The following is a 27,225-nucleotide window of genomic DNA, read 5'->3' as shown; positions in this document are numbered from 1 at the left end:
TAATTTAAGTGGCAATGTAAGACATTCACATTAAAATTTAAGTTTATTTTATTACTTTAAAGAATATGTTAAACAAAATAGTAAGCAGGCATATTATCCATCAATATGGAATCATGAACAGGAAAAGGATAAAAAGACCAGAATGAAGTCAGGAACTAGCTCCAAATTCCCATGACATACCTATGTATGTATTAATTCATAAATGCACGACCCATACCTCATCCCACAAAAGATAAGATGAATGACAGAAGTGTAATTGTAAACAATTAAAAAAACATCAGGAAGGTAAACTATATATTAGAACAAGAAGCCATAACTAGGAGGAAAAAACCTAGAATATTAACTATTTGAGGAACAAAGGTCCATAACTCTCAGCTTGGGGGTTCCAAAGGATGGATAAAACTTCTGATGGAAAATGAACCGAAACCCAAAGAACAAGTAGATCAACCCAGACATTTCATATCTAGGGATTTACTCTGAGGAAATACTTTAAAATGAATTCAAGGATTAGACTTCAAGGATAATCATGCCCATATGTGTCCCCCATATTGCAATAGCAGAAAAATTAGAAATAACGAATGTTCACTTATGAGGATTAGCATATGATAGAATACACTGCAATCTTTTAAAAATGATGTTGTAGAAATAGTTTATTGGAAAGATGTTAACGATAAGACATTGAGTTAAAAGGTAATCAAGCAAAAAATATGGCACATTATTTTTCACACATAAGACATAAAGGGGAATAAAAAGCTTCACAGGCTTTATCTCAAAATGGGATTATCACAGGATGGTGGGGTTATTTACGGGTGAGGTGGAGACTGCAAACCGATTCACCTTAAAGACTGACTCCAGCCTCCTTCTACCACATGCTTTCTTGTACAATAAAGACTGTATTTATTAAAAAGGTGCTCTTCCTAGGCTCCTCTGCAGCTAGGGCTCCACATAAGACCAAAGTCCTCCCAGAAGGTAGAAACAATCAACTGAAATGAGGGTTGCAAGAGAGGAGATGCACCTATAGGTAAAAGTGCTGGCTTTGCTAAGGGCACTGTGGCAGCTCCTACTGCCCCCTCCCTGACATGGGAAGCTGGCCCAGGGAGCTGGCAGCAGTGGGGTCCCTGCTGGAACTACCCTGGTGAAGGGGGAATCTCTCCCAGCCAAACAGAATCCAACCTTGACTCCCTGGCTCTCGAATTCTGCAGGGGATGGCATTATGGGCATCCCCTGCTTTCCCAACGTCTGTTTTATGCTACTTCGCTTTTACAAAAAAACTTGCATTAGTACTTGTTTTCACTAACTGAAAGATATCTGAAGACAATTATTGCTTTTACAAAGAAAGGCAAAAAAATGAAAATAGCACTTAGCGTTCGTTTTACCGCAATCCCTATAGGGGCAGTGCTCATCATGAGCAGTGAGAGTGGCACCACCAGGCTCCTTCCAGGGAATCACGCTCAGCATCTCGGCATCAAGCCACCAGTGCTATGAATTGTGTCTCTGAGTATCTTTATTTTGTTCATCCGATAGCAGGAGGTAATTACTTCTCTGCTTTACAGCATTTCAGCTTAAACGGGGTCCTGACATCCAGTACAGAAGAACTGGTACTCCTCTATCAGGAAGACATCTCAGGGGTTCACTACAGGGTCTTACAGGGGAGAGGACGTTTCTGCTGCAAGGATCTCAGGGAGATCTCAGGGGAGAGGACGTTTCTGCTGCAAGGATCTCAGGGAGATCTGGGGGTCCAGGCAATCGAGGTCAACAGATCCTTCCCAATGTTTCATTTCAACTTTGGAGTCCCAGTCTTACAACAGAGGCCACAACCTTCACAAAAGAAACCCAGTGAAGTTCAACCTATTTTGAAATTCAATAAGCTGTGAGATCAGCTGGGGTCTAATTTTTGTCATGCCAATGCTAGAGTTCTAAGAAGATGGAATTTTTTTAGGGTGTCACAGGATCTCCTCGGTTCCCTGGCCATGTCTTCAACAGAGAATATAAAACCTTGAACTTTTTAAGTTTCTTCAAACTTTCCCATGCAGTTTGAAGTAGACTGTAAACTCTCATTCTTAAAATGGCCTGTGGCAGTAGCCAAAAGCCCTGAAGCACTGTCTTCAAGACACTCTATGCCTGCTGACCGTAATGAATTATCTAAGTATCACTGCTTACCATGAACTATGAGTATCACATGCTCTCAAGCTAACCAGAACTTCCTGCCTTCATATCCAACAAGACCAAATAATTCCACCAGAGTCTTGTTTTCTTAAGAGTATGTTGTCACCTAGAACCACTTTCGGCACCAATTAACAGAAAGATCAGAGGTTCTGGGTAGAATGTGTTCCCACTGCTCAGCACAGAATCTAGCGTGCATACATTAGGTGTTGAATACATTAATTCAGCACTTATAAGTGATATTCTCCCCATCTAGGAAGACATTTCAAAAATGAGTTTTGAGGGAGTTCCTGTTGTGGCAAAGTGGAAACAAATCTGACTAGTATCCATAAGGATGGAAACAAATCTGACTAGTATCCACTTGCTCAGTGGATTAAGGATCCAGCGTTGCCATGAGCTGTGGTGTAGGTCAAGGACACGGCTCAGATCCGATGTTGCTGTGGCTATGGCCAGCAGCTACAGCTCCGATTTGACCCCTAGCCTGGGGACTTCCCTATGCTGCAGGTGCGGGCCTAAAAAAAAAAAAAAGTAAAAAAAGAAATGCGTTTTGATGTTTATAAATTATGTATTACTTTCTTTACAATGATAAAATAAATCTGATGGAAATCCACATCAAAAACTTTACATAAGATATCCAAAATTTTTTTACATTTACTAGTTATTTTTCATTTTGTCCATGTGCTTACTACTGACGAAGAGTCAATACTACTAGTCAAAGATTCAATTCACAGATCATTTTATAATTTTAAACTTCATATCACATGATGGCCAGAGAGTAAAGAACTGAGTACCAATCTACCAAGGGTTTTTTCCTCCTATTACCAGGCAGTCAAGGAGAGCAATGTGATGTGAGGTATATAATCCCTTAAGCCTGGGAAACTAGGGGCCCGAAAACTTTTTCTGTAAAGAACCAGACAGTAAATATTTTAGGCTTTGTGAGCCATACGGTCTCTTATCACAACTACTCAGCTTTGCTAGTACTACACAAAAACAGCCACAGACAACAGGTAAAGGAAGGGAGGCTGTGTTCCAGAAAACTTTAGTTACAAAAACAGACAGCAAGTCAGATTTGGCTGTGAGGCACCATTTGTCAACATCTCGTTTAAACAAAAGATATTTACTTCACAAATTAAATTTCATTTTATCTTATAATTCAATACAACACAATCCCACCCACTCAAATACATACCCCTTCTCATCAGCTGGACTTGGTTGTCCCTCTTTCACTGGCTTCTGTGGTTTGCTTTCTTTCTTTTTCAGGTACTCTTTTAGTTTTTCTGCTCTGTCGAGATATTCTGTACACTTTGCCCTGATATTTTGCTTGGCTTTATCACCCTGTGCTTCATCTATTGAAGTGAAATGAGAGACATTTTTCTGTTAGTATTCTTTATAGATAGGTTTAAACTCCTAGAAATACTTTTGAAACAAGGAAAATCTATCTTAGGGGCGAGAAAAAAGATCATGTCTGGCTCATCATAACCAACAATTATCATTTTTTTCTATCCCTTCCTCCAGCAGGGTTGGAGGCCAGCGTTGAGTGAGAGTTAGAAAGAGTTCTGAGCAAGACACTATGATATTTTCGGTTAATGTTAAATAAGAAGAAATTATTTAATATTCTGTGGGTTTCATACTCTTCCTTTACATTCTGTGCACAGCTGAAAGCTGCCTGTCTCATACAAAACCAAGTGTAAGACAAATGGAAATAAAGCAATAGTAACCATTTCCATTAACAAGCTTTACTTAAGAGTAGGAAAAGTGACAGAAATCCCACATATTATGAGTACCACTGATACAGTAATTTTGCTAGATAAAGGCCCCTGAGGGGCCTGTTTCAACTGGAGAATTCAGCAATATATGCCATGCATGTGACTTGCCCCCACCTATCTCATAAGTCACGAGTCATTCTTAACTTCACTTTCATTTGACAGAAAAACCTCAAAACAAAAATAAATGAGGAAGCTCAAAATAAAATCCTAAATTATCCAACTGCTAAAGTTTTTATTTCAAAATAACTAGTTTGACAGAAAGATACTTTGTTAATGTCTTTTTTCACAAATGTTCAGCGCTAAGTTTAAGATCCAGGAAGGCAGGGGGCTTCATCCATTTCTTCCTTACTGCTGCTGCCAGTGCCTAGAACAGTGCTTGGCAGGTGGGAAACATTCAATACAGATTTGGAAAATACACCAATGTCTCCCAACCTATTTTAAAAACAGATTATTTTCAAAGCGATTTTCAGAAAATGAATAGGTCCAGATTACATAATCTGGGTACATTATCAGTAAAATGAAAACATATTTCCATTGACTATATGGCATTTTAATATGTTTTGGTGTACCCAGTAATAATTATGATAGCAGTGCACATTTGTTAGCTGAGTACTTAAAAACTACTAACGAACGAGCTAGTGGGAATTTTTTGCAAATTGATGACTTAGAATTTTCTGGCACTGTATTTCAATTTTTATAAATGAAATAGAACAATCCATTCTTTTCATATACTTAAATAATAATAAAAACTATGACCTTACATTTAATTATATGGAGAAAATACTGCACAGCATGTTGGTAGAATTGAAGGGCTTCCTCATAGTTCCCAGCTTTGTCTTCTTGGGCTGCTTTGCTAGCAAGATCTATCGCTTTCTGTTTGAAGACAGGCAAAACCACACCATCAAAATCAAAGCAGAGCATAAGCTCAAAAAAAATAATCACACTGAAAGTTTTCCTTAAAAATAAAAGCAGCCTTAAAACAATTTTTTCTTTCTAATCACAATTGCATTTTATTATAAAGCATAACTATTTATATATATATGCAAATTACATTTGTTATATGGGTAAATGCCATCTGAACATGACTGTATCTAGTACCAATTACTAAGATTCTCATAATTTTTCACTCAATAAAAGTCAGGCTTAGAGCTAGTAAGGAATAATCAAATAATATGCAAAATCGAGTTAAAGCATTTATGGAAATTCTCAAAAATCAAATGTTGTTATGTCTAAAGCATATAACAATAGTAAAATGTAAGTATGGTAAAATCCCTTCAGAAACAATGGTGCAATAAAATATCAAGAATTTGAAAAACACCCAAATCTTTTAACCTGGTAATTATTAAAAGGTTTATTGAGCAACTATAGTAACCAGAGAGGTCTTAAAAAAAACAAAAAACAAAAAACACAGCCTGAAACACAATATTATAGAACTGTTAGAGTAATATTATGAAATATTTGTAATAACATGGGAAAAAGTATTACAATGGAAGTTGTAAAAAGCACAATATAATTTTTATATGTAGCATGAAATCAAGTATTTGAAACAATGGCAAATAAATTAAAAAGCATAGAAAAAAGATGGGAAGGAGTTTCCATTGAAGCTCAGTGGGTTAAGAACCTGAGGTAGTATTCGTGAGAATGCATGTTCCCAATCCCTGGCCTCGTTCGGTGAGTTAAGGATCCCGCGGCTTGAATCTAGTGTTGCTATGGATGTGGCGTAAGCCTGCAGCTGCAGCTCTGATTCAACCCCTAGCCTGGGAACTTCCATATGCTGCAGGTGCAGCCATAAAAAGGAAAAAAAAAAATGATGGGAAGGAAATTCAAAAGAGCTTATCTTTGATAAGACTTAATTTTTTTCATTTTCTATTTTTCATATCTTCTAAAAATGTTCATAACGAATATGGGCAACTTTTACAGTATTTTAAAAAACCCAACTCCCAGAAATAGATCCATGCAAATACATCCAAATAAATTTTGACAAAGATAGAAAAGCAAGTAAATGGCACAAAGAAATGGTTCTAGAACAACTGGACACCAGTAAGCAAAAAAAGAGAAGGAAAACATATCAAACCAAACCTTGTAATTTATATAAAAATTAACTCGAAATGGAACATGAACTTAAATATAAAATGTAAAACTATAAAATCGTCAGAAAAAACAAAGAGTAACTTTACCATCTAGGGGTAGACACCAAAAGCACAATATAAGAGAGAGTCCCAAAATAAATCCACACATACGTGGTCAACTAATTTACTACAAAGGAGCAAAGAATACACAATGGGAAAAGGACAGTCTCTTCAATAAATGGTGCTGGGAAAACTGGACAGTCAAATGAAAATGGATCACCATCTCATACTATACACAAAAATTAACTCAAAATAGACTAATTTTGAGCATAAGACCTGAAACCACAGAACTCCTAGAAGAAAATATAGGTGGTAAGTTCCTTAACAATGGTCTAGGTGGTATTTTTTAGATTTGAAACCAAAAGCAAAGGCAACAAATGCAAAAGTAAACAAGTGTGCTACATCAAACAAGAAAGCTTCTGCACAGCTAAGAAAATAATCAGCAGAATGCAAAGGCAACTTAATGGGAGAAAATACTTGCAAATCATATGTATTTGATAACGTTAATATCCAAAAAACATTTAAAAACTCATACACCTCAATAGCAAAAACAAAACAAAAAACAAACAAACAAAAACAACCCCAAACAATCTAATCAAAAAATGGACAGAGGATATGAATAAACATATTTCCCAAGAAGACATACAGAAGGCCAATGGTACATGAAAAGTTGTTCAACATTACTAATCATCAGGGCCATGCAGATCAAACCAACAATAACATACCACCTAGCAACATCATCTTGCACCTGTCAGAATGGCTATTATTAAGAAAAGAGAAGATGGTGGAATAGAAGGACTGGAGCTCAACTTCTCTCCTAAAAACAACAAAATTCACAACTAAAGACTGAACAATCTCCACCCAAATGGACCAGAAACCTTCAAAAAGATATCCTACTCCAGAAGACAAAGAGGAGGCCACATCAAGAGGTAGGAGGGGCGATTATGTGATATAAACAACCCCATACTTCCCGGGTGGGAAGCTCCACAGACTGAAAACTAACTGGTTCACAGAGACTCATCTACAGGAGCGAGAGATCTGAGCCCCACATCAAACTCCCACGTGTGGGGATCTGGCACTGGGAGAAAGAGCCCCTGGAGCATCTGGCATTGAAGGCCAGTGGAGCTTGTGTGCAAGAGCTCCACGGGACTGGGGGAAATGGAGACCACATTCTTAAAAGGTGCACACAAACTTTCACGTGCACTGGGTCCCAGGGCAAAGCAAAGTCTCCATAGGAATCTGGGTCAAACCTGACTGCAGTTCTTGGAGGACATCCTGGGAAAATAGGGGTGAATGTGGCTTGTTGTGGGGAAGGCCATTGGAAGCAAAGCTCTCAGGAATATTCAGCAGCTGCCTCCTCAAAAATCAGCACTGAGACGCCCCAGGGCAAACAGCAATCCAGGTGGGATCACAGCCCCACCCCTCAGTAAATAGGCTACCTAAAGACCCCTCAGGCACACAGCCGCCTCTAAGCCCCACCCATCAGAGGGATTAGAATCAGCTCCACCTACCAGTGGGCAGGCATCAGCCCCTCCCATCAGGAAGCCTACAGCAAGCCCCCATACCAACTTCAGCCACAAGGGGGGCAGACACCAGAAGTGAGAGAAGCTACAACTCTATTATCTGTAAAAAGGTCACCACACCAAAAACCTATAAAAATGAAAAGACAGAGAACTGTAACTCAGATGAGGGAGAAAGAAAAAACCCCAGAAAATCAGCTAAGTGATGAGATTCTCAGCCTCCAGGAAAAAGACTTTAGACTGTTGATGCTGAAGATGATGCAAGACATTGGACACAAACTGGAGGCAAAGATGAATAATTTACAGGAAACACTGACCAAAGAGATACAAGATATAAAACTTAAACAAGAAGAGATGCAAAATACAATAACAGAAATAAGAAATGCACTAGAAGCAGCTAACAGCAGAATACAGGAGGCAGAAAAATGAATAAGCAAGGTGGAGGACAGATTAGTAGAAATTTTGAAAGCAAAACAGAAAAGAGAAAAAAGATTGAAAACAAATGAAGAGAGTCTCAGGGAACTCTGGGGCAACATTAAACACATCAACATCCGTATTATAGGCGTGCCAGAAGGAGAAGAGAGAGAGAAGGGGACAGAAAAAGATATTCCAAGAGATAATAGCCGAAAATTTCCCTAACATGGGAAAGGAATCAATCACTCAAATCCAGGAAGCACAACAAGTACCATATAAAATAAACCCAAGGAGGAATACATTGAGACACATATTAATCAAACTGACCAAAATTAAAGACAAAGAGAAAACACTGAAAGCAGCTAGGGAAAAGAAACAAATAGCATACAAGGGAACCCCAATAAGGTTATCAGCAGATTTTTCAGCAGAAACTCTGCAGGCTGGAAGGGAGTGGCATGATACACTTAACGTGATGAAAGGAAAAAACCTCCAACCAAGATTACTCTACCCAGCAAGGCTCTCATTCAGATTTGAAGGAGAAATCAAAACCTTCACAGATAAGCAAAAGCTAAGAGAATTCAGCAACACTAAACCAGCCTTACATCAAATACCAAAGGAAACTCTAGTCAGGAAAGAAAAGACAGCAACAGGAAACAAAAATACCGCAAATGATAAGGCTCACCAGTAGAGGTATATATAAAGACATGAAATCATCCATGCACAATTATACCACCAAAATCCGAATCATGAGAAGAGGTGGGTACAAATGCAGAACACTGGAGATGAACTTGCAATTAAGAGAACAACAACTTCAAACAATCTCATATATATATAGACTCTTATTATCAAAACTTCAGAATAACTGCAAACCAAAAATCTGCAATTGATACACAAAGAAAAATCAACTCAAATACAACACTAAAGATAGTCATCACACCAGAAGAGGAGAGAACAAGAAAAGAAGGGAAGAAAAAAGAGCAACAAAAACAAATCCAAAGCAATTAATAAAACGGCAATAAGAACATACATATCAATAATTACCTTAAATGTTAATGTACTAAATGCCCCAACCATAAGACACAGACTGGCTGAAGGGATACAAAAACAAGATTCATACATATGCTGTCTTCAAAAGACCCACTTCACTTCTAGGGACACATACAAATTGAAAGTGAGAGGATGAAAGAAAATATTTCATACAAATGGGAATCAAAAGAAAGCTGGAGCAGCAATACTCATCTCAGACAAAATAGACTTTAAAATGAAGAATATTTTAAGGGACAAAAAAGGTCATTACATAATGATCAAAGGATCAATCCAAGAAGAAGATATAACAATTTTAAATATCTACGCACCCAACATAGGTTCACTACAATATATAAGGCAACTGCTAACAACCTTAAAAGGACAAATCGACAATAACACAATCATAGTAGGGGCCTTGAACACCCCACTTGCAGCAATGGACAGATCATGCAGACAGAAAATCAATAAGGAAAAACAGGAGGCCCTGAATGATGCATTAAACCAGTGGACTTAATAGATATTTATAAGACATTCCAACCAAAAGCAACAGAATACATAATCTCAAGTGCACATGGAACATTCTCTAAGATTGATCACATCCTGGGCTACAAATCCAACCTTGGTAACTTTAAGAAAACTGAAATCATATCAAGCATCTTTTCCGACCACAATGCTATATGACTGGAAATCAACAACAAGAAAAAAAAAACTGTAAAAAACACAAACACATGGAGACTAAACAACATGCTACTCAACATCAAATGGATCACTGAAGAAATCAAAGAGGAAATTAAAAAATACCTAGAAGCAAATGACAACAAAGATATGACACTCCAAAACCTATGGGATACAGCAAAAGCCGTTCTAAGAGGAAAGTTTATAGCAATACGAGCTCACCTCAGGAAACAAGAAAAAGCTCAAATAAACAAGCTAACTTTACATCTAAAGCAGCTCGAGAGAGAAAAGACAAGACCTAAAGTTAGTAGAAGGAAAGAAATCATAAAGATCAGAGCAGAAATCAATGAAATAGAAACAAAGAAAACCATAGAAAAGATTAATGAAATGAAAAGCTGGTTCTTTGAAAAGATCAACAAAATTGATAAACCCTTAGCCAGACTTATCAAGCAAAAAAGAGAGAGGACTCAAATCAATAAAATTAGAAATGAAAAAGAAGTAACAACAGACATCACAGAAATACAAAGGATCATAAGAGACTACTAGATGCAACTATAAGCCAAGAAAACGGAAAACCTAGAAGAAATGGACAAATTCTTAGAAAAGTACAATCTTCTAAGACTAAACCAAGATGAAATAGAAAAGATGAATGGACCCATCACAAGAACTGAAATTGAAACTGATTAAAAAACTTCCAACAAACAAAAGTCCAGGACCAGATGGCTTCACAGGTGAATTCTATCAAACATTTAGAGAAGAGCTAACACCGCTACTTCTGAAACTATTTCAAAAAATTGCAGAGGAAGGGATACTCCCAAACTCATTCTATGAGGCCACCATCACCCTGATACCAAAACCAGACAAAGATATCACACACAAAAAAAAGAAAATTACAGGTCAATTTCACTGATGAACATCGATGCAAAAATCCTCAACAAAATACTAGCAAACTGTATCCAACAATACATTAAAAGGATTGTACATCATGATCAAGTGGGATTTATCCCAGGGTTGCAAGGGTTCTGGAATATCCGCAAATCCAACAGTGTGATACACCACATTAACAAACTGAAGAATAAAAACCATATGATCCTCTCAATAGATGCAGAAAAAACCTCTGACAAAACCCAACACCCATTTCTGATGAAAAAACCCTTCAGAAAGTGGGCATAGAGGGAACCTACCTCAACATCATAAAGGCCATATATGACAAACCCACAGCAAACATCATTCTCAATGGTGAAAAGCTGAAAGAATTCCCGCTGAGGTCAGGAATAAGACAAGGATGTCTGCTCTCACCACTACTCTTCAACATAGTTTTGGAAGTCCTAGCCACAGCAATCAGAGAAGTAAAAGAGATAAAAGGCATCCAAATTGGAAAGGAGGAAGTAAAACTATCACTATTTGTGGATGACATGATACTATACCTAGAGACTCCTAAAAGACTCTACCAGAAAACTGTTAGAGCTCATCCATGAATTTGGCAAAGTCACAGGATACAAAATTAATACACAGAAATCGACGGCATTTCTATACACTAATAATGAAAGATCAGAAAGAGAAATTAGGGAAGCAATCCCGTTTACCATCACATCCAAAAGAATAACATACCTAGGAGTAAACCTACCTAAAGAGACAAAAGACCTGTACTCTGAAAACTATAAGACACTGATGAAAGAAATCAAAGATTACACAAATAGATGGAAAGATATACCATGCTTGTGGATTGGAAAAGTTAACATTATCAAAATGACTATACTACCTAAGGCAATACACAGATTCAATGCAATCCCTATCAAATTACCAAGGACATTTTTCACAGAACTCTAACAAAATATTTTAAAGTTTGTTTGGAAGCACAAAAGACCCAGAATAGCCAAAGACATCCTGAAAAAGAAAAATGGAGCTGGAGGAATCAGGCTCCCAGACTTCAGACTATGCTACAAAGCAATAATCATCAAAACTATATGGTATTGGCACAAAGACAGAAATATAGATCAGTGGAACAGGATAGAAAGCCCAGAATTAAACCCATGCACCTACAGCCAACTAATCTATGACTATGACAAAGGAGGCAAGAATATACAATGGAGAAAAGACAGCTTGTTCAATAAGTGGTGCTGGGAAAACTGGATAGCCACATGTAAAAGAATGAAATTAGAACACTCCCTAACACCATACACAAAAATAAACTCAAAATGGATGAAAGACCTAGATATAAGATCAGACACTACAAAACTCTTAGAGGAAAACATAGGCCAAACACTCTCTGACATAAACAACAGCAACATCTTCTCAGATCTACCTCTTAATGACAATAAAAACAAAAATAAACAAATGGGACCTAATCACACTTAAAAGTTTCTGCACAGCAAAGGAAACCCTAAACAAAACAAAAATACAACCCACAGAATGGGAGAAAATCTTTGCAAATGAATCAACTGACAAGGGATTAATCTCCAAAATTTATAAACACCTTCTGCAGCTTCATACCAAAATAACAACCAACCCCAATCAAAAAATGGGCAGAAGATCTAAACAGACAGTTCTCCAAAGAAGACATACAGATGGCCAAAAAACACATGAAAAGATATTCAACATCACTCATTATTAGAGAAATGCACATCAAAACCACTATGAGGTACCACCTTACACCAGCCAGAATGGCCATCATCCAAAAGTCTACAAACAATAAGTGCTGGAGAGGGTGTGGAGAAAAAGGAACCCTATCACACTGTTGGTGGGATTGTAAATTGGTGCAACCACTGTGGAAAACAGGATGGAGATGCCTCAGAAAACTAAAAATAGAACTACCATTTGATCCAGCAATCCCACTCCTGGGCATCTACCCAGAGAAAACGACTCGCAAAGACACATGTACTCTGACGTTCATTGCACTATTTTCAATAGTTAAGACATGGAAACAACTTAAATGTTCATCAACAGAGGAGTGGATCAAAAAGATGTGGTACATATACACAATGGAATATACTCAGCCATTAAAAAGAATGAAATACTAGCATTTTTAGCAACATGGATGGACCTAGAAATGATCATGCTAAGTGAAGTCAGCGATACAATGAGACACCAACATCAAATGCTTTCACTGACATGTGGAATCTGAAAAAAGGACAGACTGAACTTCTTTGCAGAACAGATGCTGACTCACAGACATTGAGAAACTTATGGTCTCTGGAGGAGACAGTTTGGGGGGTGGGGGGAAGTGCTTGGGCTGTGGGATGGAAATCCTGTGAAATTGGATTGTGATGATCATTATACAACTACAGATGAGATTTAAAAAATAAAAAATAAAAAAGGAAAGAAAAAAAAGAAAAGAAATAACAAGTTTTGGTCAGGATGTGGAGAACAGGAAACCTTGTACACTGTCGGTGGAGGTATAAATTGGTGCAGCTACTATAAAAATAGTATGAAGGTTCCTCAAAAAATTAAAAATAGAACTATCATATGATTCTGCAATTCCACTCATGGGTTTTTATCTAAAACAAATGAAAATATTAACTTGAAAAGATACATGCAACCCCATGTTCACTGCAGCATTATTTACAATAGCCAAGATATGGAAACAACCTAAGTGTCCACCAAGAATGAATGGATAAAGAATATATATGTGGAGGGAATTCCCACTGTGACACAGTGGAAACGAATCCAACTAGAATCCATGAGAATGTGGGTTTGATCCCTGGCCTCTCTCAGTGTGTCAGGATCTGGCATGGCCATGATCTGTGGTATAGGTCGTCAGCTGTGGTATAGGTAGCAGACAGAGCTCAGCTCCTGCATTGCTGTGGCTGTAGTGTAGGCAGGCATCTGTAGCTTTGTTTCGACCCCCAGCCTGGAACTTCCATATGCCATGGGTGCAGTCCAAAAAAAGCCAAAAAATACACACACACACACACACACACACACATATGGAAATTGTGCCACTGGCAAAAACATGCTCGGAACTTGAGGGCATTATGCTAAAAGAAATAAGTCAGGCTGAGAAAGACAAATAGCATATGACCCCACTTATACGTGGACTCAAAAAACAAAAAAACGAGCTCATACACAGAGAACAGACTAGTGGCTGCCAGAGGCAGGAGATGAACAAAATGGGTAAATGGGTCCAAAGGTACAAACGTCCATTTATAAACTATGTCATGAAATGTAACATAGAGCATGGTAACTACAATTAATAATACTGTACTGTGTATTTTTGAAAGTTTCTAAAGTAAATTAAGTCAAACTAAGATTGTTAAGTAAATCTTAAAAGTTCTCATTCAAGAAAAAAAATTGTAAATATGTACAGTGACAGATGTTAACTAGATTTATTGTTATCACCTCACAATTTATACAAATGGCTAATCACGTCCGACATCTGAAATGAACATAATGTTATATATCAATTATACCTCAAAGGAAAAAAAAAGAAAAAAAATGATAAGTTGGACCTCATCAAATTTAAGGATGAAAAGACAAGATACAGACTAGGAAAAATGTTTGCAAACCACATATTTAAGAAAGGACTAATGTTTAGAATACAGAAAGGATTCTCAAAAAAAAAAAAAAAAAGACAGAAAAGAATTCTCAAAACTCAAGTTTAAAAAATTGTAGAAAATTAAGCTAAAGACACACACATTTCACCAAAGAGGAAATACAGATGGCAAATAAGCATATGAAAAGATGTTCAACATCACTAGCCATTAGGGAAATGTAAATTAAAACCACAGTGAGCTATCACTAAACGTGTATCAGATGGCTAAAATTAAAAATAGTGACAGTGCCAAATGCTGGTGAGGATACAGAGAAATGGACCACTTACATGTTGTTGGTAGGAGGTAAAATGGTACAGCCACTCCGGGAAATCAGTTTGCTTTTTTACAAATCTAAACCTGCAACTACCTTGAGTCAGCACTGCACTCTTGGGCATTTATCCCAGAGAAGTGAAGACTATGTTCAGACAAAACATGTACTTGAACATTCCAGATGTCCTTCAAATGCTGCATGGTTAAACTGCAGTACACCCTACAGCAGGGAGTACTACTACTTACTGGGAGTAAGAAAAAGGAACATGCTATTGATACACACGACTTGGATAAATCTTGAGGGAATAATGCTAAGTAAAAAGAACCAATGCCGAAAGGTCACATGTTGTATTATTCTATTCATACAACCTTCTCAAAATGACAAAACCAGACATGAAGAACAGTTTAGCACTGTCAGAAGACAGGGATGTGGGGGAAGAGAAAGAGGTGACTGTGACTATAAAAGGGCAACAAGGGGGAATCCTTCTGGGTAACTCTCCTGTGGTGGGGGTCATAGGAATTAATTCATCTGACACAACAATTCACTCGTGTGTGTGTGCGCGCGCATGTGGATAACTCTCCTGTGTTATAACTGTGGTGGGGGACATAAGAATTAATTCATCTGACACAACAATTCACTCGTGTGTGTGTGCGCGCCCGCATGCAAAGAAGACTTGAGTAACTGGGAAAATGTGAGTAAGACTGTAGAATGTATCAATGTCACCATCCAGGTTGTGACATTGTACTATAGTTTTACAAGAAGTTGCCATTGGAGGCAACTGGATGAAAAGTATACAGGCTCTCTTGGTATTATTTCTCACAACTGCATGTGAATCTATGTTTATCTCAAAATAAACTTTTCATTTAAAAAACTATCTTTAATATTAATAAAGAAAAAGAATGGTTTATTAAAACATTCCACTTGGATTAATTTAGGCAGTAAAACTTTACTCAGTACAACAGAAATAAGAGCCAGGAGAAAAAAATGATCATTAACACTATATTAAAAATAAGCTACATATAAGGAATTATTCAAATAACCCCCAAACTAATCAAATGTTAAGAATTATCATATTTTGAAGCAGTTACTCCTAGATTGCATAGAGATGGGAAAAAAGTAAAGAATTTGCCTTCCATCTGCTGTAGCAGGAGGGAAGAAAAATGGTGTTTTAGAATTGATAAAATGTTTCACAGTTTAAAAAGCCTGAACTTAAAGCCAAATCTGCAAGTTTGGTAAACTCAGCAGGATACAAAGGGCAGAGTTACAGCACCTGGTCACATAAAAATGCATCAGTGGCTAAGCCACACAGCAGAAGTTGCAGAAGTTAAGTTCTTTTTCTGGCTATAATTTTCTTCTCATACTATTTTGAATTGCTGTCCTACTCACCCTTCAGCTATATATTCCTCTCATTGGCAGCCAGCCTCTTTTAGGAACCAGAATGATATTCATCAAAAGAAAAACCTTATATTCAGTATTTAATAATCTAGCTCCACATATGCACCAGGACTTTAAAGCAGCCTTTCTCTGAAGAGAGATGTCTTTATTTGCATTGTCCAATATGGGAGCCACCAGCCACACAGGGCTTTGAAACTCTGGGCTACCGTGACTGAAGAGTGACTTTTAAATTTTATCTAAGTAATATTTAAATTGGCACAAGTAGCTACCATACTGGACAGCACATGTTATACCTTTAATCAAAGATGATGATTTGAGGATCTGCATGTTTTCTCCCCTGCTGAATGCCCCCTTCACCCTCATTTCTGTTAGTGCTTTTCATCTGAAACAAATTAACTGTGTGCTGCCTGGTTTGAGAGTGCCAATTATCCTTTCAGAATATAATCCTGACCATCTTCATTGCTACCATTTTAGCTCAGTCCACTGTGACACTGTCAAACCTACTGCCTAGCCTCCTCTAAATGGTTAGTCTGCTTCCACACTTGGTGCTCAAATCCACACAGCGGCAGTGAAGGCCTCCCATTGCAGACAATATATCACCAATGCCAGATCATGATGCAGCTGTGCCCTGGCTCTGCATCTCACCTGAAACCTTTTACTTGTCCTTCACTCAGGCAGCCTGTGCACCAGGATCCCTCCTCTTCCCCATAGGGATGCATCTCCTTTTCAGTCACAGTTCAAATGCCAAGTCCTCAGAGAGCCCCTCCCTAACCCCTATTTCAAAGGCTGCACCCCTTCCCTGCTTTCAGCTCTCCTCTCACCCCTGCACCTCACCTTATCCCATCACATGTTTATCCTTAGTCCCCTATGTGCTCATTTACTGGCTAACTCTTTAAATATGCAGGGGCACTCCAAGAACAGGGACATCCACCTCTGCCATCTCTAACAACTCCTCTCCACTAGGCATTTCTGCCAGCACGCAAGTAGCCCTCCTTTAGAAATTCCTGACACAAAAGACCCTTTAGCTTGGTTCTGTTCTCGGCTAACTTTAGAACCCAAATTTCACCAGAGCAGCCTCTTCTCTTTCCAGTTCCTTTTTTTCCTACTTACCCTTCAGCTGCCAATCTGTGCTTCTGACCCTTATCTTATCAATTAAAATGCTCATATCAAGGTTCTCCGTGATGAATCCAAAGGCCAGCTCCATCTCCATCTTGACCTCTCAACAATAATCCACAAAAGCATCACTCTCTTCTGGAACACGGCCCTCTTCGGAGCTCCCAAGCACCACTTTTCCCATTTTCCTCCTACCTCTCTGCTAATTCCTGCTCAGTCTCCTTTGCTGATTCTTCCTCTGTGCCTGACACTGAAATATTAGGGTTCCTCAGGGTTTGGGTGGGGGCTTCTGTTGGCTCCATCCCTGTGTGAGCTGCTTTCAACGATTGAAGATGATTATATTTAGGCTGATGACTCCCCCAAGTTTATTAAATTTTAAAACACATCATTCTTCTGTTTAAAAATCCTTCCAGTGGCTTGTTTCTGTGCAAGTGAGTTTTGTTTTGGCCTGTCCTCTCCCACTAGAATGTAAGTTCCATGAGGATAGCAGTCATGTCTGTTGAAGTGGCTGTTCTATAGTCCAGTGTCTAGCACAGAGGCTAGCACAAGACTGAATCTACTACCCCAGGATCAGCCAGGATGGAAGCACAAAGGTTGGGGAACATCTGGGACTGTCCTTTCCAGATTAGGAGATCATGACATGTCCATGCTAGAAAACGCTGGGAAAGTGGGCAAAATTCCAGAACTACCTACCACAGGGGGAAAGATGTCCTAGCCTCTGTCTTTCAAGGCTAATTCCCCCTCTTTCTCCTCCCACAGCATGTGCTCTGGAGCTCATATCGCTACCTTCCTGCTGACATTGACTCCCCTCAATTTTATCAACTCAACTGTTCTCCCCAACCTAACCTTTCTGACTTGGGAGCGGGGGCATTCCTCAGCATAAAAATGTATGTAAATTCTACCTTAGACTCATAGCTACAAAACACCAACACAAGCACATCAGCTCTCCCCAGTTCCAAGGTTCCCCCTGTAGCTAACATCTCACTTACCTCTTTATCTCCACAGCAAAGGCCCAAAGAGAACCCCAAGTTCATCTTGGTTTCCTGATTCTTCCCATGGCCACGCTTCCTGCTTCCTGACTGCTAAACCTCTCCCTTAGTTATGGCTAACTAGGTAAGCATTTAGTTCTGTAAGACACACCTGACACAGCCTCTCCCTTTGGCTGTCAAGGCACCATCCTATCCAGGTTTTACTTTTGGCTCTGTCATGATTCTTTTTCAGGCTCCCTTTTCTCTCTCCTTATAGGCTGACATTCCACTGGGTTTTTACCTTGCTCTTTGTTTTTCCTCATTTTATAAACTCTCCACGATGCCCACACTTCTGTTACAGTCTGTGTGCTAATAACTCCGATATCATCATCTCCAGTCCAGCCTGAGTCCTACATATACCTACTCAACTGCAAAAAGGACATTTCTGCTTGATTGTCCCCACAAGCATATCAAACCCAAAAAGTTCAGGATCACCCTGGCCCCAAATATGCCCCCTCTTCTTGTAATCCCAGAATCAATTCTCACCCACTAACTCAATCAAGGAAGCTGGGAGAAAACTCCTCCTGCTCCTCTCTCACTTTCTAAACACAGATCCAGGCCTAACTATTCTTCCTCTTCAATTTGTCTCTGATTGATCCTTTTTTTCCCTTTTGCAGCACTCACAGCATACAGAAGTTCCCTGGCCAGGGATGGAACCCACATCACAGCAGTAATGAGAGCTATCGCAGTGACAACACCAGATCTTTAAAGTGCTGAGCCACCGGGGAACTCCTGATCAATTCTTTATTCTAATAGGTACTGTGCTACTTTGGCCCTCACCATCTCCCATCACACAGAATCCTGCCTCCTTGCTGGTTTCCCTGCTTCCACGCTTGCTTTACCTGTCAACCTGTCCCCTGTACACACATGATGGTTTTGGTCTCAAACAAAAACCTGAGCTCACTGCCTTCTGACGCCCCATCTACAGCAGAACGGGGACCAATCATCTTTGTATGGCACGCACCACTCCTCATGATGTGACCTACCTATGCTGAACCTCGTACCTGACACACACTGTTTCTGTCACACCAAACTACTGGGACAATTTGGATAGCTCAGACTTCATGCCTTTGTCTATCGAGGGCTCTCCACCTGAAATACCCTATCCCCGTCTCCCTGTAAAACTCCAGCTTCTCCAAGACTTAGCACAGTCATGGTTCTCCAGCTGCAAAGCCCTCCCCCCATCCCTGGCAGCCTAACCTTTGCTTCCTCCAAATTTCCACTTAGCAAAATGCATGGCATAGTAGACACTCAAAACATATTCAGGACTGAGTAAACTTTGAATTGTAGGCATACTGCATTCATTGCAATTTCTCTCAACCCTTTCAAGGTTTATTACACTTCTAGACTGAGGCATTTGCTGTTTTTCTCTGCCTGGAATGCATTCTACTTTCTTGTCTAAGAAGGTGTGACTTTATAGTGAAAAAACCACACACTTATAAGCAGACGGACCTGGATTCGAAATTATCTTCAACACCAATTAACTGTATGTCTTCATGTAAATCATAACCTTAATAAGCCTTGGTGTATTATATTGTGAAAGTGGAATAATAATCACAATGAAGAGTTGTTTTGAGGACTAAATGAGATCACATCAAACACTGGGCAGACAATTAGTGTCAGTACCTTTCACTTTAAGCTCACATCACCTCCTCTGTGGAACATTTCTCACTTATCCCTGAAGAGTTACACAAGCCTTGGTCGGTGAGAAAGTTATTATCTGAATATTCTTCATCCAAATTTCCTACATTAGAAGGCTGAAAAGGTTGAATGAGAAAGCCCACTTGTGACCCAACAACTGATAAAATTATAACTCATTATAGCTCCCTGTTTAACACTAGCAACTATGCCTTTAACATGGGTCTATCTTGAGCTGATTCGCTGAAGAACATCTACAGTCCAATTCAAATATGATACAACTGATTATAGAACGAAACTGCAAATCTAGCAAAAAAAAAAAATGAGTAAAGAGATGAAAATTGCATTGCAGAATGCCCAAATCACACGCAGTCTTGACAAATGAAAAGATGGTGGATTATGTATAAAATAGATGAGCAACAAGGATATATTGTATATAGCACAGGAAATTACAGCCATTATCTTATAATAACTTTTAATGGAGTGTAATCTGTAAAAATACTGAATTACTATGCCGAACACCTGAAACTAATATGACATTGTAAATAAACTATACTTCAAAAGAAAAAGTTTTTTTTTTTTTTTAAAAAGATGATGGAATGAAACTATGCAGTTAACTGTTCACAAACCAGTAAGGATAAAGGCAAGATGGGCACTTCAAAAGACATAAAACATTTTTATAATATTTTTGGTCGATTTTCAAGATAAAAGTCCCAAACAAGCACCCCAACCCTCTTTTTGGTGACTGTCTCAAAAATTTCTCATCTGGGAGTTCTCCTGCTGGCTCAGCGGAAACGAATCCAGCTAGTATCCACAAAAATCAGGGTTCGATGCCTGCCTCGCTCAGTGGGTAGGGCATCCGGCGCTGTGGTGAGCTGTGGTGTAGGTCGCAAACACGGCTTGGATCCGGTGTTGCTGTGGCATAGGCGCGCAGCTGTAGCTCCGATTCCACCCCTAGCCTGGGAACGTCTATATGTCGCGCGTGCGGCCCTAAAAAGCAACAACGACAACAACAAAATTCTCATCTCAGTGAACCCCATTCCACAGAGATCTAACAAGTCTAAAATCTTAAAATTACAGGATTTATTTACCAAACACGGAGCTCACTATGGTAGGGATGGGAAGGTGAAGTCACAAAAGAGTTTAAGAATATTCTCTGATCTTATATACTACATTTTGGGAGCTGTGAGTGCACATGAATGCGGAACTCAATGAATTCACCGATTCCTCTAAATTCGAGCCTGTTTGCACGTTTCTATTCACCTGACAGCTCTCGAAAAGAAAGGTTTTCCTATACAAACTTGAGAAACTAGGAGAGAAGTCGGACCACCCTACTTTCAACTAATCCAGAGCAGTCGGTGCTTTGGATACATTACAATCTTTCCTTTCTCCCTTACACTGATTGGAGCTTCTGCGCCTCTCGTTCAAATCTGTGCCCAGTTCAGTTTAAACTCGGCTGGCTTTCAAAGGAAAAAAAAAAAAGCCACTTCGCCCCCCCCCCAAACAAAAAAAAAAACTTAATGAAAATCAAGACTCCCACAAAATCACTGGGCTTGGGAGACCCCGGAAGCTGGCAGAAAGGGCCTGACCTGCCCACCTGCCGCCCGACGCCGGCACAGCCCTCCTCCGTCAGGCCAGAGGGGCGCGGCCGCTTCCTCTCTCCTCCTTGCCCCCTAACTTCACCCCACACCCTACGCCCCGCGCCCCCCTCGGCTTTGGCTCTCCAGGGGGAGGGAGAAAAGTGATACCTGGAGGTTGGGCGAGGTGGATGCCATGGCGGAAAGGCGATTCCCCGAAGAGGAAGGGAGGCAGAAGACAACAGCAGCAACGCCGAGTCAGGCCCGGAGTTACCCCTAAACGTGCGTAGGCTGGCTGCTCTCAAACCCCCAACAGCGGCCTCCTTTCCGCAACTTATTTGAAAACAGCACCGCGATCTCAAAGCCGCCCGACCCTCCTTACAAAACTTCCGCAATCCTGAACTCCCACCTCCGGCCTTAGAACTTCCGCTTTCGTCATCAACATGCGCACCACCCTGTCCCGAGCCATCCGGGTCTTGCCTCAGTCCCAGGCCTCGCGAGACCGGGAGAGAGGTCCCTGAAGCCTACCCGAGGCCTGGCGGAAGTCAGCCAGCGCGCAGACGCACTGAGACTCCGGCCTGGGGCTGAGGGGCTCTCTGGGGGCTGAGAATCCTTCGGTGTTCTTCCTTTTCCTGATGTCTAATGCTGTTATTAGCTCTGGCTCCTTTCACTCCAGGTCATGGAGCGCGCTCTGTCGGGCTGTGGATGCTGTATGAAAAAAGTGATCCAGTCTTGGTTGGGGACTTTGGGCCCCTTAACACTTACTCTTATGTAAAATGGGGGGAATTACAGTGCCTAACTCCGGGTTGTGAAGAATGCTGGCGCTGCATGGTTAGGCGCATTGCACAGGGATAAGCGAGCGGGAAGGTCTGAGTATGCGTTGGAACTTGTTACTGCTCACGCTTTACAGTTTATCCAACGAACATTTCCCCAACGGTCATTGTCAAGGCTCTAGGAGGCCCGGAGAACTTTAGTAAAAGTTATGTATGGCTGCTGTCTTCAAAGGCATTATGGTAGTCCAATGGGGATGCAGGCTGCTGCACCCAACTCTTATCAGATATTACTTATTCCAGTTATTGTTACAAGGAAAGTTAATGGCCTGAGAGGTTAAGTGCTTTATATGTGATCACAGAAGTCGGGGATTATTGGCAGAACTAAAGACCCTTTTTTCTGTTGTTTGCAGCCACAGTCCTGTTTTTCTTCATCCTTTCTTAGTTTAGCTTCCTAATCCTTTCTAATCACCTGGCGTCTCCTAAATGAAGTACTTCCCTCCCCCACCCCCTTTTTTGACCTCCCTGGTGGCAGGAACCTGAGCTGCAGCAGTGACTAGGCTGAATCCTCACTGCTAGGCCACCAGGGAACCCCCCTCCTGCTTTTTATTGGTATTGTCACTACCCGGTTATTGAAATCTCTTCTGCATAGTGTCCTAGTGTCCTTTCTCTATCCTCTTCACTTTCTACCATTCTTAATTCCTAAGGGTAGAATTTCCTCAAGAGTGCGGCATCCTCTTTCATACTACTCAATCTCTGCTCCTCTTACCGTTTCCTGGGCTCCAGATAACAACAGGATAGAAATGGCTTCCAATGTCAATCTCCAGGCCAGGGTGTGTTCTGCCCAGTATTTAACAGTTCACTCCCAGAGATCTCCAAAAACTGTATAGTTTCCCCACAAGACAAATTCAACACATTGAAAGCCAAATTAATTATACCTCATACTTCCTTCTCTGTCTTGCCTTCTCAGAAGGATATCACCAAATCTCTGTCATCCAGGTTCAAAGATAAAGCCCTCTGCCTGCATCTACCAATGCTTCTTCTCACTCCTCTGTCCCCTTTCAGTTACTGGTAAAATAATGTAAGGACTCCAGCCCTTAGAATGTGAGCACATTGTAGACACTAAATGAAAGTTAAACTATTAAACTGAGCTGCTTAAAATAACTCTCTGGTTCCTTAGTGACTTTTAGACTTGCTTTTGCCTGAAGGTACAACCAGACTCCAATTTACCTTTCAATTCAATCTCTAAAGTTTTACTGAACACCCACTAAACAAAAGTCCACTAGGTATTAGGAAACTTTGAAGATGAATAAGATATGGTCCTTGCCATTTAGGAGTTTACAATTTAGTGGGAGAAATAGACATGTAATGATGAAAAGAGAATTCATTGAGTTATTTATTGAGTAATACCATATGCCAGGGTACTTTAGATGCTGGATATGAACCAAATAATCAAACATTCCTCTTTTATCACCAATACAGAAATAAATCATGTTGATATCATGTACCCTGCCCTCAAATATGCAATGAGAAGAGTATCATCTGTGGTATTTTAGAAAGTTCTTAACCTACATTTCATCATGAGAAAATGCCATAAAAACACAAATTGAGTGTTTTTTTAAAAAATAAATAAATAAATAAAACTTCTACAAAATGCCTAACCAGAATTTTTAAAAAATGTCAAAGAGTTCCTGTGCGGCTCATCATGTAAAGGATCCAGCATTGTCACTGCAGTGGCTGAGGTCACTGTTGTGGCACAGGTTCAGTCCCTGGCCCGGGAACTTACACCTACTCCAGGTGCAGCCAAAAAACAAAACAAAACAAAACCCTCAAACCAAAAAATTTCAAACTCATGAAAAACAAGAAAAGACTGAAAATCTTATCACCAACTGCAAGATACTCAAGAGGCTGACAACTAAATGCAATATGGGATCTTGGACAGCATCCGGGAACAGAAAAAGAGTGGAAAATTGATGAAATCTGAATAAAGTCTGTATTTTAGCTAATAGTATTATACTGATGCCGATTTCTTAGTTTTGATAAATATGCCATGGTTATTTAAGATTTTGGCAGTAGGGGATGTTCAGTGGGAAGTATATAGGAATTCTTGACATTCTCCCTGTGGCCCAACAGGATCGGCAGCATCTTCAGAGTGCTGGGACACTGGTTCGATCCCCAGCTGGCACAGCAGGTTAAGGATCTGGCATTGCTACAGCTGCAGCATAGGTCACAATTGCAGCTCAAATCTGCTCCCTGGCAGAGGAACTCCATTTGTGGTGGGGCAGCCAAACAAGAAAAAAAGAGTATACAAGAATTCTTTATGTCTTTGCAACTCTTGTAAATATTATTTTAAAATAAAACATTTCTTTAAAAATCATAGCCTTTTGTTGTTCTTATTTCCTCTCTTCTAATGCATAGGGTTCTAACACAACATTCTTGGCTAATGAACAGAATGTTTGTGTCTTTATAGCCAGTGTCCCTAGTAATGGCAGAAATCTTTTCTCTTCAATGGAATGTGAGCAATAGGTTTAAAATTTAAAATAAAAACTTTAAGTATAAAAAAATTCCTGTTCTTTGGGAGCTTACCTTCTAGTAGAACAGAAACTTTTTACCTTATACATGCATAAAATAAATAGGATATATATATGTGTGTGTGTGTGTATATATACACACCTGCTCCAGGTGCAGCCAAAAAACAAAACAAAACAAAACCCCCAAACCAAAAAAAGTCAAAGTCATGAAAAACAAGAAAAGACTGAAAAACTTTCACCAACTGCAAGAGACTCAGCTACTGCAGTGACAATGCTGGATCCTTTACATGATGAGCCACACAGGAACTCTGACATTTTTGAAAAACTCTGGTTAGGCGTTTTGTGGAAGTTTTTTTTAAAAAAATAAAAATAAAAAAACACTCAATTTGTGTTTTTATGGCATTTTCCTTTTTCTAAACCTCCTCCCCCTGCCCCACACCCTCACTCACCGCATGTACACACAGTACAGGTTTAAATAGCCAAGGTTTGTTGAACAAACCTTGTAAATGATCTTTGGAGTTTGGGGAGATCAGTTGGCCAGTAGGTGGCATCAGTGGTTTCATCTTTCCACAGGGTCTCACATTCAGCCCCTCTAGGATCATCCATCTCCCTCAGGCCATTTTCAAGGAAACATATAATATTGAAGGCCTGGCAGCATGAGTGAGACAGGCACTGTGTCCACCCAGGAGCCAGGTCTTGTTAAGTCACCAGCTCCCTCCCTGACCTGGGACACAGCTGTAAGGAAGGCAGAACACTGACAAGGGCTGATCATGTGCAGGAAGTGACTCACCAGGGTTCTCTGGTAAGAAACCTGTTCTCCATATCAGACAGCATATCTTTCTGAGGGTGCTGGTCACCCTGGAGGCCCAGCCCTTCTCCATTTATTGCTGTTCATTTTATTCATATGAAACTACAGAAAGTTCCGGACAGATGACTGGGTTTGGGAACTAACTCATCAATGTCAGTCAGCCTCATGAGGGTGGGTGTGTGGATTGAGGCAGCCAGGAGGTGCCTGCCCTCAAGAAGTTTGCAAGCTGGAATTCCCTGGTAGTCTAACTGCTAAGGATCTGGCATTGTCACTGCTGTGGCTGTGGTTCAATTCCTGGCCTGGGAACTTCCTCACACTGCTGGCACAGGACACCCCACCCCCGCCTACTGCCAAAAAAAAAAAAAAAAAAACAAACCAGTTTGCAAGCTAAAGCCATCATCTGCAGGTACTTATAACACAAATAATGTACATATTATAGAGTGGATTTAAAACACCTTTCTCTGTTCCTGCTCAACCCAAGTCTTTTCCTGAACATTTTCTCCAAGAATATCTCGTTGGCTCTTGTTCTGGATTCAGTATTCAAGCGACTTTTGGCAGATAGTGTTCTATTTGTTGAAAGAAGGTGGAAAATATTTGATCTTTTCACAGAACCCCTTTTCTCTTTCAGAGAGTATCAAGTATGAGTTATTTTTTCAGTTTTCTTCCTCCTTCGAATTCCACTTAATGGATCTTTGCCAATAGACTAGGAAATATAGCACTTTATAGCCTTAGATATCTCTGATATATTTACAGATAAAATGACTTGCCTCATAACAATGCAGTGTAGGAGTGGGTAGGTTAAGAGTGTGTGTGCATGTGTGTGTGTGTGTATGTGTGTTATGAATGAAGCAAGAGATAGCTTGTTGACTATTGTAGCTAGGAATGAGTTCGTGGTGCTTATTGAACCAATCTCTCTGCTTTTCTGTATGTTTAAAATTCTCCTCAATAAGGTATCTTTAAAAATTTTTATTTCATGGAGTTCCCATCATGGCTCAAAGGAAACGAACCCTACTAGTATTCATGAGGATGCAGGTTTGATTCTTGGCCTTGCTCAGTGGATTAAGAATTGAGCACTGCTATGAGCTGTGGTGTAGGTCACAGATGCGGATGGGATCCTGTGTTTCTGTGGCTGTGGTGAGTCCAGCAGCTGCAGCTCTGATTTGACCCCTAGCCTGGGAACTTCCATAGGCTGTGGGTGCAGCTCTAAAAAACAAAGCAAGACAAAATTAAATTTCATGTTTGTGTTGAACTTCTATTCAAACTCTTCATTTAATTTTCTATTGTAGTGTTCATCTTTTCATCTTTCTCATTGATTCATTAAAGATCAAAATCTTGTATATTAAGGAATTTCATCTTGTGTTGTGCTACAACTATTTTCCCATTTTGTTTTTTAAGTTACTTTTTTTTTTTTTTTGTAGGAGGACATAAATTTCAACATAGTCACATTTATCATTCTTTTCTTTTTATTATGTTTAGGAAAACCTTACCCACTACTAGGTTATCTGAAACCACGGTACGCCTGTGTGTTCTTTGCATACCTTCGAGGTTTCAGTGTTTCATTTGGATCTTTGATCTCTCTGGAATTTATTTTGGTGTAATAACTAAGCTCACGATCTAATTTTGTTTTACTTTTATTTATTCCAAACGGGTGGTCAATTGTTCCAGTGTTATTTATTTAATATCCATTTTTTCTACGCTCATTTGAATGACCACCTTTATTCTATACCATTTTCTCACAAGGAGTTTTTGTCTGAAATCTTGATTTAAAAAAATTCCTATTCTTATGCCAGCAAAACTTTTATGACAGTAGCTTTATAATTCAGTATTTTGTGGAACTGCCTGCCTGCTTGAGTCACTCTAAGCAGAATG

At 39.7% G+C, this 27,225-nt stretch overlaps 1 protein-coding gene across 2 annotated transcripts in view; it reads right to left on the bottom strand.

Moving 5' to 3' along the window:
- VPS4B (vacuolar protein sorting 4 homolog B) overlaps positions 1-21,646 on the bottom strand; it is a 40,445-nt gene extending 18,799 nt beyond the window's left edge. For both annotated transcript variants that reach the window (XM_003121699.6, XM_085018444.1), the window contains exons 1-3: positions 21,419-21,646; positions 4,691-4,802; positions 3,353-3,509 (exon numbers count right to left, since the gene is read on the bottom strand). In XM_003121699.6, the coding sequence (XP_003121747.3) occupies positions 3,353-3,509; positions 4,691-4,802; positions 21,419-21,445 (296 nt within the window). In that variant the 5' untranslated portion in view covers positions 21,446-21,646. The remainder of the gene's footprint in view (positions 1-3,352; positions 3,510-4,690; positions 4,803-21,418) is intronic.
- Between the last annotated feature and the right edge of the window lie 5,579 nt (positions 21,647-27,225).

Source organism: Sus scrofa, chromosome 1 (assembly GCF_054392235.1).
Source record: "Sus scrofa isolate SSC_HxYL_T2T_F1_AM1 chromosome 1, Sscrofa_HxYL_maternal_Yorkshire_Landrace_v2.0, whole genome shotgun sequence".
In the NCBI taxonomy this organism is placed as follows: Eukaryota; Metazoa; Chordata; class Mammalia; order Artiodactyla; family Suidae; genus Sus; species Sus scrofa.
The sequence above is the reverse complement of the archived record's forward strand: the minus strand, read 5'-3'. Positions and strand labels throughout refer to the sequence as shown.